This window comes from Xenopus laevis, chromosome 3L, assembly GCF_017654675.1.
Source record: "Xenopus laevis strain J_2021 chromosome 3L, Xenopus_laevis_v10.1, whole genome shotgun sequence".
NCBI lineage: Eukaryota > Metazoa > Chordata > Amphibia > Anura > Pipidae > Xenopus > Xenopus laevis.
In genome coordinates, this window is record NC_054375.1 from 26739330 (window position 1) to 26761456 (window position 22127).

At 40.9% G+C, this 22127-nt stretch overlaps 1 protein-coding gene across 2 annotated transcripts in view; it reads right to left on the reverse strand.

Moving 5' to 3' along the window:
• The window catches only part of LOC108710821 (bifunctional heparan sulfate N-deacetylase/N-sulfotransferase 1), a 60240-nt gene that overhangs the window by 13735 nt on the left and 24378 nt on the right, over positions 1 to 22127 (reverse strand). For both annotated transcript variants that reach the window (XM_018251993.2, XM_041586059.1), the window contains exons 3-7: positions 8448 to 8930; positions 7743 to 7830; positions 6219 to 6373; positions 5895 to 6080; positions 3096 to 3224 (exon numbers count right to left, since the gene is read on the reverse strand). In XM_018251993.2, coding sequence (XP_018107482.1) covers positions 3096 to 3224; positions 5895 to 6080; positions 6219 to 6373; positions 7743 to 7830; positions 8448 to 8930 — 1041 coding nt within the window. The remainder of the gene's footprint in view (positions 1 to 3095; positions 3225 to 5894; positions 6081 to 6218; positions 6374 to 7742; positions 7831 to 8447; positions 8931 to 22127) is intronic.

Consider the following 22127-nt stretch of genomic DNA (forward strand, 5'->3'; position numbering starts at 1 on the left):
TTTAGTATGATGCACTGTAGAGAGTTACTTTTTTTTTAGACAAATTGCAATATTTTTTTTTTACTATTTGTGGTTTTTAAGTTATTTAGCTTTTTATTCAGCTGCTCCCAATTTGCAATTTCAGCAATCTGGTTGCTAGGGTCCAAATTATCATAGCAACCATGCATTGATTTGAATAAGAAACTGGAATATGATTAGGAAAGGGTCTGAATAGAAAGATGAGTAATAAAAAAATAAATGTAAGAGTAGCCTTTTTTAGATCCCTTCCCCCCTTGAAATCTGGAAAGTCAGAAGAAGACGGCAAATAACTATGAAGATGAAAAAATGAAGACCAAATGAAAAATGCTTAGAATTTGCCATTGTATAACATACTAAAGTTAAAGGGATACTGTCATGGGAAAACATGTTTTTTTTCCAAAATGCATCAGTTAATAGTACAGAATTCTACACTGAAATCCATTTCTCAAAAGAGCAAACAGATTTATTTATATTCAATTTTGAAATCTGACATGGGGCTAGACATATTGCCAGTTTCCCAGCTGCCCCAGTCATGTGACTTGTGCCTGCACTTTAGGATGGAATTACTTTCTGGCAGGCTGTTATTTCTCCTACTTAATGTAACTGAATCAGTCTCAGTGGGACTTGGCTTTTACTATTGAGTGTTGTTCTTAGATCTACCAGGCAGCTGTTATCTTGTGTTAGGGATCTGCTATCTGGTTACCTTCCCATTGTTCTGTTGTTAGGCTGCTGGGGGGCGGGGGTGATACCACTCCAACTTGCAGTACAGCAGTAAAGAGTGACTGAAGATTATCAGAGCTCGTCACATGACTGGGGGCAGCTGGGAAATTGACAAAATGTCTAGCCCCATGTCAGATTTCAAAATTGAATATAACAAAATCTGTTTGCTCTTTTGAAAAATGGATTTCAGTGCAGATGTTTGCTGGAGCAGCACTATTAACTGATGCGTTTTTTCCCATGACAGTATCCCCTTAACTCAAAGGGTGAACCAGCCCTTTTAAAAGGAACGGGAAGGCTGCCAATTTATTAGAGGATGTAATAATGCACATGGAGATGGTCAGTGGAAGCGGGTCTCCTTATTTCGAGAATAGGAATGTAGATTATTATAGGGGTAAACAAAAACAGTTGCTACCCTGTCTATTCCCTTCCTTACCAAATACCACTATTTACATTAAAATCGAATTTTAAAGTGAACCAACTTACTGTAGAATCAACTATTTATGGTTATTTCAGAGACACTTAGGGGAAAGTCATGGAAAAGGCAACAATAGTGAGGTATATGTAACACTACTGATGTATACAAATAAACAGCAAGCAGTGACCAACACCTTCCAGGAGAAACACTCACGGAGGGCAAAGGAGCACGTTCTGGGAAGCGTAATCAATGGGATCCCATTTGAGCACTTTCGTGCAACACCACAGTTCCTTGTTCCCCGGACACATTCAGCGCAGAAAAGCTTCAAGCACCAATTAGGCCTTAATTAAATATTGATACAGCATTTAATGGCTCTTTTATTGTTCTCAGCGTGCCAGCAGTTTATTGAATTGATTGAATGTAACTGCCTGAGATATGCACCTGAGATTCATAGCCAGGATCCAGTAGCCTCATATATTCCTGTTTATGGCTTTTAAGCGGAGTGTCAGGAAATACTTGAGCGCTGGCTCACTTTCTGGATTCCAAATAAATGTCTAGGGTGAATGATAAACAGTATGGAGTGACGTCTAGATGGTTCAGAAACACAAATCTCAGCATAGAAGGCAGAACGCTACATATGGCAGCCAGCTTCCAAGGGTCTGTATGACAGGCTAAACGGGAAATTCCAATGGGACCCAAAATACTAAGTAGGCCCCTTTATTGATCAAGTGTTCATATTATTCCAATATATGTGTTAGATTATTTTATGTCTACAGATGAAGCACCTTCAGTTACAGCCCTTTCCCCAGAAATTGCTTATTCCCCCAACACCACCTTGCTATATACACTATACAAGAATGGGGACCTGTTATCCAGAATGCTCGGGACCTGGGGTTTTCCCTATAACGGAACTTCTGTAATTTGGATCTTCATACCTGAGAACTAAACCCTAAAAACCAATATGGCTAGAAATGGCATATTTTATATATTGAACCAGCCAAAAGGATCAGCATGTCTTTAGTAGTAATGATTCAGGCATTCAAAATTGTCACATCTTGGATTTTGTTAGGAGTGTTTGCGACACTCTCATGCTCAGTGGGCTTTGAGCTGCTGTTGAGAAGCTAAGCTTAGGGGTCGTCACAAATCATCAAGCAGAAAATGAGGTTTGCCTGCCATATAAGATGATGCTGCAGGGCTGATTATTTATTCTGATGTAAATTGTGCTGGTTTCTGTGCTGTCATGTACAAACAATCTGAATTTATAATCAGACGAATTTTGTGCCATTTATATAATATATATATATATATATATATATATATATATATATATATATATATATATATATATATATATATATAAATAGTGCATTGTACATCGGTCCCTAAACTCAGGTAAGTGACAGCGGCAACGAGCATTAAATAAACCCAATAGGCTGGCTTTGCTTCCAATGAGGATTCATTTGTTTGGATCAAGTACAAGGCACTATTTTATTTCTACAGAGAAAAAGGAAATCCTTTTTAAAATTTTGAATTACTTGGATAAAATGGAGTCTATAGGAAATAGCCTTTCTGTAATTCGGAGTTTTCTGGATGACAGGTTTCCAGATAACGGATCCCATACCTGTATCAAAATTACAGGCCCTGGCTATATATTAGTATACTATGCACACTTGTTAAAGCCCTCCAGTTAAAACAATCCTGCCGCACTCTGCAACAGCCCCACCTTTTCCCTGGAAGATTTCTCCTACTCCAATTGACTGTTTGCACAATATTCTTTACAACACAGTGTATCCACAGTTACAGTCCTCTGTCAGGCTAAAGGCTGTCTGGAGATTCTAGCTGTAGTACAGCAAGTTGAAAAACCCTGCTACACATAGTGTATTTTATTTTTCACTTAGGGGTCCCTGGCCCCCTGTGTCCCTCCCCTTTTAGCCAAACTTACAGGGTTGAGCAAGACAGTCAGGAAAAGTTCCCCTCCATTAATGATCTTGTCTAATTCCACAGGCCCACCGGGATATTCATTATAGAATATGGTGTGCGTGAAGAGGCCACACGTTTGCCGCGGAAGGACCTGTAAATAAAAGGAAAACAATAAATATTATAGATACAGTGTTATAACATACAGTGTACTAGCAACTTTAGGGGTGCGAAGTAAAAGTACGCTCCTGGGCCTGGCACCTCAGGGTATAAAAGGTTAGAATTTGTTTTATTATTTTCTCTGCATTTAACTGCTACTGGGAAGGTGGCCCGTGGGCGGCCTTTCCGAATGCCGGCTTCTGACTTCAACTTTTATAGATGCACACCTATCGCCCCGCCTCTTTTGTGACATCATCGGCGAGGCGGGTCTATGAAAGGAACATGGAAGTCGGGCTCAAGCGGGCGCAGGTGGTGGGAGGGCGGGTTGCAGGCAGGTGCTGGTCGGGAAAAGCCCGCCCAGCACATCACTACTGCACAGATATGCAGCAAAATATAAATTTTCCTTGTATTTGCAATACGCTTTGTTTACCCATGGGCAAAAATGAACTTGATGCCCATTTTTATTGCATTGAAGTAAATTTAATTTATCAGGTAATTAATAGTAATGATTATTACATGGAACCTGAGCAAAATGTATAGTCTTACCACAGCACAGGTAAGGCCACGAGCACACAGGTTGAAGGGCTTTGCTGCACTCAGCCTGCAAAAATAGGATCCGCTCCATGTCCCCAGGGTGGGAATGAGCCAGCGGACCCCTGCAGCCCAAAGTGGGCCCTGTACCCATCAGTCCAACCCTGTTCAATTGATCTGAATCTGATCCGCCTGCACGCACACACATGCAGCAGAGGTAAGCCAGGAGATGTCTCCTTTCACGTATTTGGGTTGACCTCCGCTGCATGTGTGCATTTGCAGGCAGATCAGATTCAAATCAATTAAGTAAGGACACGCAGGGTCGGACTGGTGGGCGCAGGGCCCACCTGAGCAGCAGGGGCCCCGCACCCCCCAAGGGGCCCTCACAGCACCCCCACAACCCAAGGGGCCCTGCAGGCAGATCAGATTCAAATCAATTGAGCAGGGACACGGAGTGGATCCGATGCATATGTTTGCAGGCTGAGCGCAGCAGAGGGTTCAGGGAACAGGTTATTATTACAAAGCTCACAGTATCTTCTTGCATTTTACTTTATTGGGAGGAAGGATAGGCTAAAGCTCATTATACACAGTTCATGTATGTCTACACTATCAAAAGAATACAAAACAGATATTTTTTGCTATTAAAATGAAATGAAAACACTGGCATGTTATAAACAGGTGTAGAGTGCCTGTAAGAAGACCTGGTTTAGCTGCCTACAGTAGCGCTGCCTCATTCAGCAGGCATTTACTCATGATAGAACTTCAGTACAAATAAACCGAATGAAAGATTGCTGCCAGAGCGAGACCCTTTATCAAAGCCTTAGTACAAACTAATCCTATGTGAACCCGTATTCATAACACTAGCAAGCATATGGAACCGCTCACATGCCTGGGCAGAGCTTAACCCCCTCCTGCCCACACGTAGAGTTTCTCTGAACAATAGGAATGCTACGGAAAGGAAGCCTGGGATAAAACAGGTGGCTTACAGTGGAGACAAAGGAAACATATATAACTTGATTTTTTTTTTCCTTTAAAGGTGAACTGTCACTATAACTATAAAAGTGTCTAAGATTGGGTTAGGGGTTAGAAAAAGGGCAGACATTTGTCCTGTATAGGCTGCAGCCGTGAACCAAGTTCTATAGGCAATAACCCTTGTGTTCCTATACAGAATGGAATCTGTAGCACATATAGATGTATTACTTTTTTCTTACAGTTGTTTATATATTTAGCTATTGATATACCGTAGGCATTCTGCAACTTAACTTTTTCCCACCCGACAAGAAGAGCATGGCTGAGTTTTTGGCAGTAGGAAAAATATATTAGGTAAAGTAAGCCCTATAATAAAAACCATTTAGTGATTTTCCCCAATATCATCAGTTCCCCTTTAATGGAGAAAAATCAAGTTCCCGTTTTTAGGTTGGAACAAAATTCAATACTTATGACACATATGGTGCAGACAGTACTCTATTCATTTTATTCCTGAAAAAAATGTCCGTGGCTGTGTATATGCCAAATACTTTATTATAGTCTGATCCATGTGTATCCCATCTGCAGTTTTAGCAAGCCTTGGAATTCTGCAGTTCTAATGAAACATCAGCTACGACACAGCCTGTACCTTTAAGAATTTCCATATTTACAATTTTTTGCATGGTAAATCTACATCCCTTTCTTAAAGAGATACTGACACCTGAAATTAAACTTTTTTTTACATCTATTACAATATTGGCTTTGCAAGCTACTTCTAACTTTGCCATAAAGTATTTGCATGATGCTTTTACATTACCTGTCTGAGCCCCCATGTTCCTGCATGAGAGGGCTGCCATATTTGTGCAGCGGAGTCCGTTAGCATTAGAAACTGTAACTAACAGGCTGAAATGGGACAGTCAGGTTGGCAAAGTCAGAGTGTCAGAGAGTCAGGTTTAGGAACTTCAACTAAAAATTATATACAAAAACAAACCTCTCAGCAAAGAATGATCAACATGACCTATAGGTAACATTTAATGTACATTCATATGCTAAAATTCATTTTTTTGTGTCAGTATCACTTTAAGAAGTGGCAAAGACTAGATTGGAAAGCTTATAACCCCTCCCCACCACCAACTGCAAAACTCTTCTTGTATATGACAAACCTCACCATTATTCCATTGTGAACAAAGCCCCTTCGGTACCGAGCAGGTTTCAGATGAGGGTATTCTTCTGTGCTTGTAACCTTGATCCCCCATATCTGTTTCCAAGCTTCGTACAACTGTACATGGACTGGATATACACCAGAATGATGAGGGGCCACAGCATACCCCATATCCGTAGGTATACCATGATCCTACATGGACAGGCAAGAACATAGGACACATTTTTGTTAACAGAAAGCACATACATGATTGTAATTAGCAAAACATGGTCTGTGAAGTAGGAACTGCAGCTTCCAACAACAACATTGTTTCATAAAGATATCACCTACCACAGCGAATTTCCTGTTTAAGGCCATTTGCTCGGCCAGCACAGACTGGTTGTGGAAGAGGTGGGGTTGCATGTGACTCCACATGTGGGGAAACCACCAGAACTGTTTCACGTAGGAGAGCAGCAAGTCGTCCCCTTCATCCTCAGCATCTGTACCTGGACCGATGACAGAAATGCTCATAGCATGACGGTATGTGTATCTTACGCTTAAGTATCTGAACAGCTTGTTGGATAGATCATTCTTCCTGTTAGGTTTTTAAAGTCTGACATCTTTAACAAAACCTCTATGGTTCCAACTTTTTAAGACACTCATAAACATTGGACTTTTTCCAAACTACAGACTATGTAACTGCCCATTAGGTATTTTTAGCCTATACCTGGAGTTGTTATTAATCTAAAAGATGTGTGAAGAACATAGCGCTTGGGCAGTGTAGACAGGGGGAGGTGGAGCCCACCAGAAAACCCAGGAAAAGGGCCCACCAGTCACACTCCTCATCCATCCCCCTACCCAAGGGAGACCACTCCAGACGCACTCTTCCCATCGATCCAGCACACAAATCTCACCCCTCATAAATAAATGCCAACATCTCACAGTGGATTACCTCCTGTTATATTTAGGCCCCCTACTGCTCCACCATTACACCAAACAGCCTGCCAAGTTGCCTAGGAAGAAAGGGCCGAACAGGTTTTCTACTGGTGCCCTGATGGGCCAGTCCAACACTATACTTGGGGTAGACACAGTGCAGAATCAAAACTGCACCAGGCTCCCCGCTAAATAAAAATGTGGAGGGGCCCAGTGAGCATTAACTGTCCCACTTAAATTAGTGCAATTTAAAGGAGAAGAGTGGCAGGGATGGGGATTTTAATACTATAAAGGAAGCCAACCCAGTGGTCAGGGCCCCCAGCGACCATGGGGTCTGCTTCCACTAAGCCACTGGGCAGCCATCTTTGCTGTGACCAGGGAAACCTCATCCAAAGACTGTAGTAAAATTTTTCTTCTAGTTGCTATAAACAACAGGTTCTTGTGCTGCTTGAGGACTTTGATGAATAGGGAAGCAATATGGTAGCTCATATATTTACACATAACAAGATATAATCCTAGCACAGAATAGACAAGGGGTCCCTAATTTTTTTTTTCTCCATGATCCACATTCAAATATAAAAAGAGTTGGGTGCAACACAAAAAAAGTTACTGTGGTCTACAAACAATGGCTGTGATTGGCTAGCCCCTATGTGGGCTGGCAGCCTACAGAAGGCTGTTTGGTAGTACAACTGGTTTTTATACATGCCTCCAAGCCAGGAGGTCAAAAATAAGCACCTGCTTTGAGGTCACTGGGAGCCTCTGGTTGGGGATTACTGGTATAGACCATTATGAACATATTTATGTTATATGCTGCCATTTCCAACATTTTCTATATTAGAGTACAAAAGATGCAATTCTTTGACAGTTGGAGATCTTTTCATTAACAAGCAAATGTGAGGTTCCTATAGGTTCTCATCCTCTCTTAGATCTGCTGTTGCTCACCTGTATGGAAAAACTTGCCAGAGAAGCCAAGATTGAAGGTAAAGTTGGGGATGTGTGTTCGTAACTCTATCTGTGTGTCATACAGTGCCTGTATTAACATAAAATGCAGATCATATTAGCAGTCTAAGGACAATGCAGTTATAAACACCAAAAGCAGCACCTTTTAAGGCCCCCATACATGGGCCAATAAAAGCTGCCAACAGACCAAGTCGGCAGCTTATGGGCGCGTATGGAGAGCCTTCAAAAGTCGGGATATAAAAATGTTTTTTTTTTTTGGTAGTGATCCCTTTAATAAAGGCTCATTTTCTGACAATAGTCATGAAATTAGTTGCACATTTAAACCAATTTTCAGGCAACGCAATAAAAACCTTATGCTTCGTTTACCATGTTATGATTCTGTTTACAGTTTCAGTAAACATTGTTTTCCCAATTTTCTTTTATCTTCAACTCATACAGGCTTCTATGGTCTCATAGGGGCAGATATACTTGAATTCAAATGGGGAATTTCAGCAGTTGCAAATTTTTGTCATTGTCACTGTTATTAATATTACCGATTACCTGTAAGATTTTTCCGTAAAAAATTAACAAATTTAACAAAGCAGATCAACGTGCCAATATGTCAGTACTGCTTTGAGCAGTCAAATGTCATTCCGTTAGAAAAACTCCAATTCATAATGCTAGAAAATTAACCAGCGCCCTTCTTACCTTCACATCTTCCACCTTCATGCGAGTTCCTTCCTTCCCAACAAAGATATCGTCAATGTCTACTAGCACATAGCGGTTAAGGGGTAGAGACAATCGTTTTCCCGTAAGGAATGACACCGCATCAACAAACACTAGTTTGTGTAGCCAGAAGTTAAGATTGTTGCCAAACAGAACCCTCTGGATACCATCATGAAGTCCCAGGTCTTGGACCACAGTGGTGTGGAGAGCTGCGTCGACGCTGAGGTGAGGTATACTCTCTGCCGACTTGGTTTTAGCTAAAAGAACAGGTTCATAGGTGGAATGATTGGATTGGAAGACGGTCCAATCTTCCCCAGGGAGATCCCCCTTTTCCACCTGGTTGGGTCGTGTTATGTAAAGGAGAGGGGATTTAGGATTGATGCTGCAGTCTTTCAGACCAAGATTTGAGTGAAGGTACAGGGGGAATCCTTTAAGCTGGGCGCTCAGCAGACTGTTCTCGTTGGCCTGTGGTTGAGAGAAATGCAATATATGAAAATTGTCAAAAATTAATAACCATAAGTGCTTTTTTGGCAAAAATGATCCAATGATACACACTTTGGATATCAAAGAACCAGAGACTGTGACAAAATGCTTACACTATAGTACAGGTATGGGATCCGTTATCCGAAAGCTCCAAATTACGGAAAGGTTGTCCATTTTATTCAAATTATCTACATTTTTAAAAATGATTTCCTTTTTCTCTGTAATAATAAAACAGTAGCTTGTACTTGATCCATTATTCCTTACTGGAAGCAAAACCAACCTATTGGGTTTATTTAATGTTTAGATGATTTTCGAGTAGATTTAAGGTATGAAGATCCAAATTACAGGAAAGATCCCATATCTGGTCCCGAGCATTCTGAATAACAGGTCCCATACCTGTACATACATTTACTTATGGAATGTTTAAATGGAGAATTATCAAACCGCCCTCTCCTCTACTAAGGCACATAATAATTCCACAATGCTAACTGGATTTTCATATGGCTTTTCTAGTCCTATGAAGATTTATGTTATACCTCCGCACAATAATTTTCTCTCCTTTCCCTTATGACACAAACCAGTGGGTGCCATGAATGTGCTGACCAGTTCTGACTTTAATAAGTAGGAATAAAAAAAAAAATTAGATGATAATGCCAGTCTGGTGCTGCCTCCAAATTGTTTTCAATTATCCCAATAAAAACAAATTATTGGGGCAGCATAACCCATATACTACACTGATCCACTATAGCATAATAAATAGGATTTATATTGAAACTGTGTTCTGCCTATATATTAATTTAAAACAAATCTATATTTTATTGTGTTTTAATATAAAGCACAATTTGATCATAGCTATGTTTAAAAGGAGATAATGAGATCTGTATAAACAAACCCCTTCTTTCTACCAGTCCCAGTCTGTGCCAGGGTTTCTAATAACAGGTAGCTTATTATACAGAGGATACATTAGATCAACTACATTCTCCTCTATACAAGAAGTCAGAAAATGAAACCGCTTTTAGTTTAATAATATATAAATATGAGGAAAAAAAGGTCAGCACAAGCCATTGGGTACTCCATATGGTGGTGCTCACTAATATAACATTTGGCACCCCCAAGTGCACCAAGTCTTTGCTTCTCCTTTAAAGGTGTCGTTGACCTTCAAGTTAACTTTTAATATGTTATTGAATGTCCTATTCCTAGCAACTATGCCACTGGTCTTCGTTATTTATTTTGTTTTCCTTTATTATTTATTTGCCTCATATTTCTACATCAAGTTTCAAGTGGGAGTCACTGACCCCAGTAGTCAAAAAACTGTGATCTTATAATTTTATTGCTAATCTTTACCTGCTTTTCTTCTATGGGGCGGGGAGAAGTCAGGGAGCGCAGAGTTGCATGCAGGGGGAAGCAGATATGGGCTAGCAGGGCCCACGAGGGCTGGGGCCCACCAGGTTTTTTCCTGTTGTCCCACTGACCCAGCCTGACCCTGAATACATACACTGTATCCAGAGAAGCCTTGTTCTGAACAATCCAATTATACTAATATACCGTGCTGTCTATTTAATGGAAAAACATATGAAAGCTAAACAGTAATTATAAATTCTGTATATTTTTCCATTTAAATTGCCAACAGCAGAAGAAAAAAAGTATATGGCCTGTAACAAAAGAATAATCATTTTAATTTTCGTAGTACTGGTGAGAAAATTAGGTTCCCAAAACACCCCACTGGTGCAAATTACAGGGCAATCACGAGGACTTATTTTCTGTAATAAAAGCATTTTTTCTCCTTTTGTGGAAACATTTCCATATAAAATGTTAAAGAGATGGTAGCGTCACGCTGAAGTCTTAATTGCTACAATGCAGCAAATACAGTCAGTGGCCAATTAATATAACAATGAAAAGTTTGTTATGGAAAAGTCTAAAATGTAACTAATACACTATACCCCATATTTAATAAAGGCAATAAGTTTGCCGGGGAGCAGTAACCCACAGTAACCAATAAGACGCTTGCATTTAGGTGACTAATACATTCTACCTGCTGATTGGTTGCTATAGGTTACTGCCCTGGGCCTTATATTACATAACTCCATAAATGGCTAAACATTTACATGCACCTGCCTGTCCAACATCTCATTCCTGAAGCAAGGCTATTAAAGGGGTTGTTCATCTTTAAATTAACTGTTACTATGATGTAGAGAGTGATGTTCTGAGACAATTTGCAATTGGGTTTCATTTTTTATTATTTGGGGTATTTGAGTTATTTGGCTTTTTATTCAGCAGCTCTCCAGAGTCTAAATTACTATAGCAACCATACATTGATTTTGATAAGAAACTGGGATAGGAGTGGGCGAGGGCTTGAATAGAAATATGAGGAATAAAAAATAGCAATAACAATACATTTGTAGCTTTACAGAGCATTAGGTGTTTTTAAAAATGACCCCCCACTTGAAAGCTGGAAAAAGAACAGGGCAAATAAATCAAAAATTATAAAAAATTTAAAAGTTGCTCATAACCAATTCTAAAAGTTACACTACAGGTGAACAACCCCTATAATAAGAGCCTCCCTCTGCTGCTATAACAGCGGATGGATGGGATGTGCTTCCATTTACCACAAGAACTTTATTGAGGTTGTGCACTGTTAGGGAGGGTTCATAATGTACCCTATACCTCTTCCTTACAGCTACGATTGGGGGAAGCAATATTAGTTTTCAGCTGGGAGTGGGTTAATGGAAGGGTCCATTCTGACCCTGTCTCTCCACTAGGCCTTTGGGCCTATACCCATCAAAGCAAAAAATGGCCATTCATGGGGTGATCCCTGTAGGTATCTAACCAACGTGAGGGACGATACAGGTAATGGCCAATATCAGGGGCGATCCTAGCCCCTTTGCCGCCTGAGTAGTTGTACCAGGCAGTGGCATAACTACTGGGGGAGTAAAGGGTGCAATTGCACCAGGGTCTGTGGCCCGTGGGAGATAGCACCGCAGCTCGGCAGTAAGGAAACCATGCATCTAGAGGGGTGGGGGTCGACTGCACATCCTGTACCCCGGACCTGGAAGTGATTACTGTTACCAGGAGCTGCATTGCCATCCCTGGTAATCAGCGGCCGCTATTGTACTGATAATATACAGCCTACAACAACTGAAACAAGAGAAAATGAAGGGGAGCTATAGCTGCTGTTGGTCATTTTGGTATCAACATGTGGTTTTCAGAAAATTCACATTGGTACAGGTTTTTATTCACAGTTGGACTTTAGAGAAAACTGGGGCTCATTTATAAACAGTGAGCAAATTTGCGCCTGGGCATTAGCTCATAGCAACCGATCAGTTGAGCACGAAGAGTAATCATCCGATTGATTGTCATGGGTTACTGCCCAGGTGCAAATTTGCCCAGTGTTTATAAAGGACCCCCACTGTGTTCATTCCAAGGTCATTTAGTGATAATGGCCCTCTAAGCAACAACGGTTTACTTCAAAACCACAAACCAATTAAATTTAGGTACAAAGCCTGAAATCACTATACCGCATAGCAAAATGCCTTTTAAATAGATTTTTTTTTCGTATTACCTTGTATTTGATTCATTTTCCAGCCTAGAATAAAAAGCCTACTGACAAAATAATCAGCATGGGATAATCAGGTTGCAGATGTACAATTACAGGTACCTTGAGCCTTTTGGTATTAGAAACAAGGGATTAAGCTTTTATTCATGGGATGGGGGTGGATAATGACTCATTAACATAATGCGCTTAAGCAATGGCATTTTCATCTGTGCTAAATGAGTTACTTTACCACCTGTAAGCACAGGGGCTCAGGAAACGGGACATATTCTCTGCTGGCATCGCACATCGCTATTAATCTTTATGTAATGACCCCTATTTGTTCTATTAATTTACTGGTCTGTGGGACAGTGCAGTGTTCATAAGTAGCGCTATATAAATAAAATAAACATTTTCATACATAGATACATCATGAGGGTTGGATCTTGCTCCCCCCCCAATCTATTTGGTCAAACAAGCAGATCAATGGAATCTGGTATTGCAGGTGCATGGCCAAATTTTACAATAGTTTCACTTTATGGCAAAGGCACAAAGTCTGAGTCAGAACATTTTGTTGCCTGAGCAATTTCCAGCTCAGTGAGTGGGCAACAATATGCTTGGAATACATCCATTTCAGTGACAAATGCCTGGACCCACCACAACAGCCTACAGGTAAGGGATTCGTTATCCGGAAACCCGTTATCCAAAAAGCTCCAAATTACGGAAAGGCCATCTCCCTAAAGCTGGCCATACGCAGGCCAATATAAGCTGCTGACAGACCAAGTCGCCAGCTTATTGGATGGTGTATGGAGCCCTCCGACAGGGATTCCCTGATCGATATTTGGGTGAAAATAGTCCAGATGTCGATTGGGCAGGTTTGAAAATCCCGTTGGTTAGAGGGCCGCATCCGTTTGTTGGTGTAGTCCTCGATCCAACCGCCTGTATTATCAGCCCACGATCGGATAAGCCCAATATCTCCCACCTCAAGGGGGGCGTAGCGGGAAGAGATCTGCTCGTAAGGATGAGATCTGCTCGTAAGGATGATCTCTACGTGTATGACCAGCTTTGGACTCCATTTTATTCAAATAATACAAATTTTTAAAAATGTAAAAGATTTCCTTTTTCTCTATAATAATATAACAGTACATTGTACTTGATTCAAGCCAATATATAATTACTCCTAACTGAAAGTAAAACCAGCCTGTAACAGAAAGATTTGTTATCTGGAGAACAAGTCCCATACCTGTACACCATTTTGGGCAAAAAAACCCTGACCTGCTCCAGATGATTCCTACTATTATTTTGTTGCCCAATGAGCTGGAAATCACTTATACAACAAGGATTTCTATTTCTGCCACTTGTGCATTTTCATCTGTCTTCTCCCAAAGTATCTGCCTAAGGATTCAGACTTTCCTTGCAATCGGATTCTTTCCCACGAGGAGAAAACTGGACATAGCGTTCCTCACCTTCATTATCTGGGGAGAAAATCTCTGCAGCAAAAACAGATGGAGAGACTCTGTCTTCATCAGATTTCAGTGGGGTAAGAAGGAAATTTAAGGAGGCTTCCTACTTTACTAATCTACCAACAAGGCCATTAACAGAAAGGATAGGCAGGCGATGCATTTAACACATGACGAAAGGATGCAAAGGAAAGAGATTGAGAGGGGTCAGAAAGAAATATTCAGTACATTAAATATGTAATTGTAACATGAGCAGATACCAATAACATCAAGCTATTTCCCGGAAACCCAAGAGTGATGGGCTGCTTTATCAACTGACCTTTCAGGCAACTTTGTGGGTTTTGTACTTATTTGGTTCAAGCCTCCTCTTGGGACTAAAAATACTGTCATATCAGCCATAGTTACAAGACTCTCTATGGCAACATATATGTTTTTACTGTAAATTGTGCTCTGATTGGCTTTCTAGCTAGGCTTCCGGAGAACCCAGGAGAGCAATTTAGTATTCTCCTCTAATATGTCCCCAAGTGGTCTACTAACTGGGGCCCCAGTCAAGGCTCCAAGTCTCCCTGTGGGGGAACCACTGCTGTAGAATTTAATCCCCTTGGAAAAGCTGTCTTGTGTGACAGCTGAGACAAAGGGGGAAAAAAGGTTTTGTTTGCATAGTGCGTGACCAAAAAGAATGCGCAAAGTCAACTCTGCTTTATCTACACTACAGACATCTGGAGGGCACAGATTGTATGGATTTGCGAAGTTTAAAGAGAGTAAATAAATGCTTCATTAATTAGCTCAATTTGAAGCTCTCTGTGTTAAATGACACTGTAATGGCAAGAAAACTGTAGGCTGTCAAAAGTGCAATCTTGAACTCACTAAGCTCCTGCGTTAAAGTTCTTTTCTAGGCTTCTTCTTTAAATGAATATCTTGAAACAGACTTGACATAAGCAACAGGAGAGCCAAAATCTGTGATCTTTTCACAGGAACATATCCTAGTTTTTTCTACGATTAACCTAAAACTAGGTGATCCACATGGATCCTACATGGGCTGTCCTCTATGATTACTCATTAAGGAGGTCTCTGGAGGACTAGTCCAACAAATACAGTTTAGGCATGTTTGCATTTTGGGTCAGTTTATTACATGTTGGTCCGATATATAATTTATCAGGAAAGGGATAAAATGACTCTCATTCAAGGGCACTTGTGCAGTCACATAATATTTATGGCAGTGGCAGTGAGATTTTTCCAGCTACCCTTGGAAGCCCCAATCTTTGGTCACTTTAGTACTTAATACGGTTACAAATATACAGAGCTTATGAAAACTTCCAAGAGGGTAAATCCTTTTTATAGGCATTGTAGGAAAAGTGTGTCAGTCATTTAGACATAGTCCCAATAATATAGACACAAATATGTTTTTTCTCCAAATGTTTCCATTATTGACCTTCAAAATGGGCTTTGAGTATAAAGCAAATAGGTATTTTAACCAAATTGCATCTTAACTGACCTTTAGGCTAAGCCATTTCTTCAAACTCCCCTAGTGAGGCAGCCCACAGTGTTGGAACCATTGCTTTAGTGCAGGGATCCCCAACCTTTAGAACCCGTGAGCAACATTCAAAAGTAAAAGGAGTTGGGGAGCAACACTAGCATGAAAAATGTTCCTGGGGTGCCAAATAAGGGCTGTGATTGGCCATTTGGTGGCCCCTATGTGATTGTCTACATTGAGGCTTGGTTCGGCAGTACACCTGGTTTTTATCCAACCAAAACTTGCCCCCAAGCCTGGAATTCAAAAATAATCACCTGCTTTGAGGCCACTGGGAGCAACATCCAAGGGTTTGGAGAGCAACATGTTACTCACGAGCTACTGGTTGGGGATCACTGCTTTAGGGGGTCTTCTGGTCTTTAGTTCTTTTTTTTTTTTTTTTGTAACTTAAAATTTTTATTAAGAATAAAATTATCCAGAAAAGAAAAGAAAAATAAAGCAGTCCAAGCTTGCAATATCGCATGTACACATTACAAAAGTGGGTGCCAAATAGCACATGAGCATTAAACATTGCCGCAAGTCTGTATTACAAGCTAAGATCGTTCTGGACATTCTCATACATGCTAAAACAGTAACATAGAAAACAGAAAACAAAAGAAAAAGAAAAAATAAAAACAAAAAATAAAGTTCTACCTTACAAGAAATATTCTCCATAGCAATTAATAAAAAATTGGACTGCACATTGCTTAGTAACTCAGATACCAAAGCAAAGTCCACGTCTGAAGCGAACATCGTGAGTTAACGAAAAATCAGGAATCTATACAACTTACAGCTCAACATTTGCCACCCAGGAGAGCGCAAAAATAGTTAAGGATTTTGTGGTTTCGCTAACATCTCGTAAGGAGCCCAAATAGCTAGAAACTTATGTGTCCTGTTCTGGTCTTTAGTTCTTTAATACAACAAAGAGAGATGGGTCTGATTCACAGAAAACGTAAAACAGTTGTTGCTCCATTGAGGAAGAAGCTGCAGAAGGAATATTGGATATTGTGAGGGCTGGGGAAAGGGTTACCTATGGATATTCCCAAATTAAAATTTTGGCTCTGGCTCTTTCCATCCAGACCCCACCCTGATCTTCCATAACCCCTCCCAGAACTAACCCTGCTTATATTCTTATATTCTGGCAAACCATGATTTTATGTGCTACAAAATTTAATCTTGAGAGAAAAAAAAAGGTGAATGTGACTTTGAAGGTATGCAGCATATGTGCCCAATCTGGACTCGCTATGATTGGCTGCTTGCCATGTTGCCCATGTGACAGTCAGGCGTTTCATTGTGAAATGGACGTCCATGTTTTGTTTTAGGAGCAAAACACTGTGGGGCTATTGTTGAACAGGGAAGCTAAATGCAATAAGTAATCAAATATATTTGTCGGCTACAAGTTAAGGTGGCCATACATTAAAAATACCAAACAAGCAGATATTTCCCCAACAGTACCAATAATATAAAACATCAATCCTAAAGGGTATCCATGTACTATCAATGATGGCGGCTGGGAAATTTGTGGAACATCTGCAGATGAGGAGTCCCAGCTCCCTATGATTGCTATAGCGTCATCAATGGTTTCAAAAATATCTAAGGGAGCAAATAGTTATCTCATCTTAACTAACCTTTTTGCTGGCTACTAGCCGCAGGGTTTGGGAACCACTCGCTGCCTTAACATAAATTGGGGATCTATGGCCTAGCAGTCTGGTTGTTGTTGTGGGGATGTCCTTCTGATGGGTGCCAAGAATGGAACAATTGAAAACCCAGCAGGGAAATACTCTAGATTTTCTTATAGGCTGACTATAGAGATATACACAATCCAAAGCTTCTTTCTTTGTTCACCGATGAGAGGTGCTCAATGTTGGCTCTGCTGCAATTACGAGCTTCCTTATTATACACACAAAAATAGAAACAAAAACACACTCCATTCAATGCTTCTGCAAAAACTTCAAGATTTTTCTTTTATTTCAGGTGAGATCCCAGCAAGCAGTAGCACTTTACGAAGGGGCATGGCCCGAAATGTTTGCTGGGATCTCACCTTAAATAAAAAAATTAAAAAAGTTTTTGCAGAAGCATTGAATGGAGTGTGCTTTTGTTTCTATTTCTGTGTGAATATAGAGATACAGGCATGGGACCTGTTATCCAGAATACTTGGGACCTGGGGTTTTGCAGATAAGGGATCTTTCCGTAATTTGGTTCTTCATACGTTAAAGTGGACCTGTCACCCAGACACAAAAATCTGTATAATAAAAGTCCTTTTAAAATTAAACATGAAATCCAATTTCTATTTTTATTAAAGCATTCATAGTTCATTTAAAAATCTCAACTGTCAATCAGATATTGTCTGCCCCTCCTCTATGCCTTAGGCATAGAGGGGAGGCAGACAATTACTTTCACTTTCCATTCAGCACTTCCTAGATGTCACTGCTCTCCACACATTCCCCCGTTCTCTTCACAGTTTAATTGTGTAGCCAGGGCATGGGGATGGACAGCGGGTCTCCCCATTCTGGTGCAACAAGATTCTGAGATGATGCAAGGCTTGTCTTAATAAAAGTGTCCATAAAATGGCTCCTGCTTACTTTCTATAATTATGAATTCCCAGACTAAAGGAAACAAGATTCAGATAAATTATACAGTGTAATTAAAGTTCATTTTGCTTGACTAATGTGATAAAGGATTTTATATAGTTTTCGGGGGTGACGGATCCCCTTTAAGTCTTCTAGAAAATCATGTAAACATTAAATAAACCCAATAGGCTGGTTTTGCTACAAATAAGGATTAATTATATCTTTGTTGGGATCAGGTACAAGCGAATGTTTTATTATTACAAAGAAAAAGGAAATAATTTTTTAAAAAATTGGATTATTTGGAGTCTGTGGGAGACGGACATTCTGTAATTTGGAGCTTTCTGGATAATGGGTTTCAGGATAACAGATCCCATACCTGTACCATCAATATTCCGGCACACGTGTTAAAAGCAGTAAGAAAATCTATCATAGTTAGGGTTGCCACCTGACTGGTATTTCACCGGCCTGGCCGGTAAAAATGATGGTTGATCCCAATATTATTATTAGGGAAAAAAGATAAATATATAGGAAGGCCGGTATTTGTTTCCAGAAAATGAGGCAACCCTAACATAGTATCGTTTCAAAACTAAAAATATTGTATTTTAAGTGAATTATTTAATAACAGGTGCAAAGTTAGCTACAGGTCTTGTCTCCTATAGCAGCCAAGCAGGGGGTAGTTTTTACTGGTCACCTGTTTAAAAGCAAACACCTTATTGTTTGATATGGGGCAAACGTTGTACCTTTTAATTACAATACTCCATATGTATTTTATATTTTCTGCTATGCAAAGTGAGCACAAAGCCCTGCTTCGCAGCCTCTCGTGAGTAACATGTTGCTCTCCAACCCCTTGGATGTTGCTCCCGGTGGCCTCAAAGCAGGTGTTTATTTTTTTATTTCTAGGCTTGGAGGCAAGCTTTGGTTGCATAAAAACCAGGTGTACTGCCAAACAGAGCCTAAATGTAGGGTGATAATCCACATGCCAAATGGCCAATCACAGCACTTATATGGCACCCCAAGAACATTTTTCTCGCTTGTGTTGCTCCCCAACTCCTTTTACTTCTGAATGTTGCTCACTGGTTCAAAAGGTTGGGGATCCCTGCTCTACAACAACAACAACAGAAACGCAAGACCATATGCGTGTGCATTACTAATAACTGCATGAAATTAGCTGTGTTCTCTATGTGTTTATCAAGCACAGGAAAAAAACTTGTAAACAGAAACCACATCCTGGTCTTCTGGAAAACACTATCAATGCAAGAACATTCCTCCATGTTTATCTGGAGTTTGCATTTTACAAGTAAAGTAGAAAGACCCTAAACTCCTTGCCAGATGATACATTGCATGGTTTTTAAAAGGAAATACAGAAACAGTGATTTCACTGGCCAATAGTCAGGAGCAGCCCGACTTGATGACAGCAAATGGACCCTGGCTATGCTGCTAATACCCCTCTCACCCGGGGGGGGGGGGAGCTAATTTGTGTCAGGTGGAAATTATCCATGGAGGGGCAAAGGGCAACTTTATGACATCATGTCCATGTATTTTGGAAAAGGAGATAAACACAGCTGCATGTATAGAATTACATAGTCAGGCAGTGCACTTTCCATGCACAAGTCTACAATGAAAGCGCACCATGAGTTTCAACCTTTCAGTTAACTTTTAGTATGTTATAGAATGGCTAATTCTAAGCAATGTTTCAATTGGCCTTCATGGTTTCTTTTGTATTGTTTTTGAATTATTTGCCTTCTTCTTCTGACTTTTTCCAGCACTTCAACAGGATAAATTCTAATTTAGGGATAGTAACAAGTTTGCAGGAAGATTTACTATGCCTATATAAACATTGCTAACCTTTATTTCCTGCTTCCCGCCTAGAGTTGCCAGCTTTTGGCCCCATTGAATACAGGTAGGGGCAGGACCATGATGCAAGGGGATGGGTCATGGGGCGGGGCTATGATGTTGTGATCGGCGACCGGCCGATTGCCACATCAATGATAGGAATTCTGCCCAGTTTTACTAATTTGGAAAACCGGGCAGGCAGTTTTGACCCGGGCAGCCCTTCAAAAACTGAGCTGTCCAGGTCAAAACCGGACAGGGGAATACGCTATTCCTGCCACTCCCCTGCTTACTAAGCTGTGGTGTTTTCTTGTGCAACTTGAAGGACAGCAGCTTTCTGAGTAATTATGTACTCAGGGTGGGGCAAATTTCTGATGGCCGACAGACCCAAATTTGTGGAAAGGCCTAGGGTTAGTGGCTTAACTACTGAGGGTGTGATCACATCTTGGGGCCCACCAGAGCCAGGAAAAGAGGTAAATTGCTGGCGGAAGGGAAGGGGATTTTTTTGTGCAAGCACACACAGTGCACGTAGCACGAGTCTGCCGCACAGGGGATGGGGGGGGGCATCAGTTACACCACTGCCTAAGGTTGCAAATTTTTAGGGGCAACTGTACTGCTAGTAATAGAAAGAAGGAAGCCGCACAGTGGACTAGGCCAGCTGTCACATCTCTTGCCACCCCAGGCTATAATCATCTGTCCCTTTCAGTCAATTAAAGTCAATATTGCAGCTTTTAACCTACTGCATGTCACGACCTTTTGATCCTGCCTCACTGCATATTGCCAGTAAAAGGAAACCTGGCTTTGGGTCAGCACCGTAGGTTCCAAGTTGTATGTTATGTAAAGGTTAATAAAGGACCACTACAGTGGTATTTCATTCTTTATTTGACTATAAAATCATTCCTTGGGGACTTTACCGACCAAATAAGCTATAGTTAACGAGAAAGGGGCACAAAACACCAAATTGTAGTAAAGTCTTTTGTCAAACATAAGCCCAGCACCAAAGTCACCCTTAATGGAAATAATGATCAGAAATTTCTCAGAACAACATTGATCAAAACCTCCTTATCTGCCAGCAGCTACTTTCTTTCTAACGTCCATGTTTCTGAGCAATGAGCTCCTTGCAGTGCAGCATCTGCCATAGCAAAGTGTTTAAATGAATGGGAAGCAGCTGCTGGGGGTTCTGGTTGCTGTTGTTATCCCTGAGATCATTATACCCTTAGGCTAGGACTGGGCCACACAACATGGCTCTCGGCCTGCGTTTAGCAAACCCACTGTTGCTTCTCTTCTGTTGCACTGCCTGCGCCCCGGAATGATTACCTCTGCTCGGATGTAGGCAGACAGCGGATTTTGGAGCAAAATGCAAAATCTCACATTTCTGCACCAAAATCCACCACGTCTGCCTGCTCAGCATATGAAGAGCAGTGGGGCAGCGAATTTGTTGTGTGGCCATAGCCTTATGTATTCTAACAATGCTTTTATGAATGTAGATCATAATGGGAAAACATGGGGTTTTCTTGTATGGCATAACTTCATACCCACCCTCCCCTGCATGTACATGCATTTGCAGGACTGTAATTAACTTATCAGTGGATACAAAGAGAGGATTTTATCCAGAAAACACGCAACTGTTCCGAAATCCAAACTGGTGGAAAAGAAGTAGCGATCCTGGAGGGGGGCGGGCCCTGGTGCGTGACACACAGCCGGGCCCCGCCCCCTCCGTACAGCCGCATTTGGCTGCATTTTCAGTGGCGAACGGACTGCCGGGGGGCCCTGAGGGGGTGCGGGCCCTGGCCCACTCGCACCCCCTGCTCCCCCGGTAGTTCCGCCACTGTGGAAAAGTAATAAGTGACAATAAACTTAAAGGGTGGTTCTTTTAGTTTGTTATAGAATGGCTAATTCTATGCAACTTTTCAACTGGCCTTCATTTTTACCACATGGTAGAACACTTGGGTTAAACTGAGGTCTGTTGTGGGCCAGATTTTATTTGTTAAATGCCCCAATATCAGTCAGAAAAGTTTTGAATTTTTGGTTCTAAACACAGACTCCCATTGTTGTTTAGAGTGTTCAAAATAGCAAACAGTACGTGTATGGGCATCCACCATGCAGGGCTATTGTAAGGCAATGCGTTGTGGTCCTGCACGTAACAATTGTAACTATGCTTTGATCCGCTCAGAAACATTTCACTTCATCGGAATCCACCGAGCCTTTGCTGTACAAATCCACACAAATCTCTCTATCTATATATAGAGCTACAACTGGGGAATAAAACATGATAGAAGA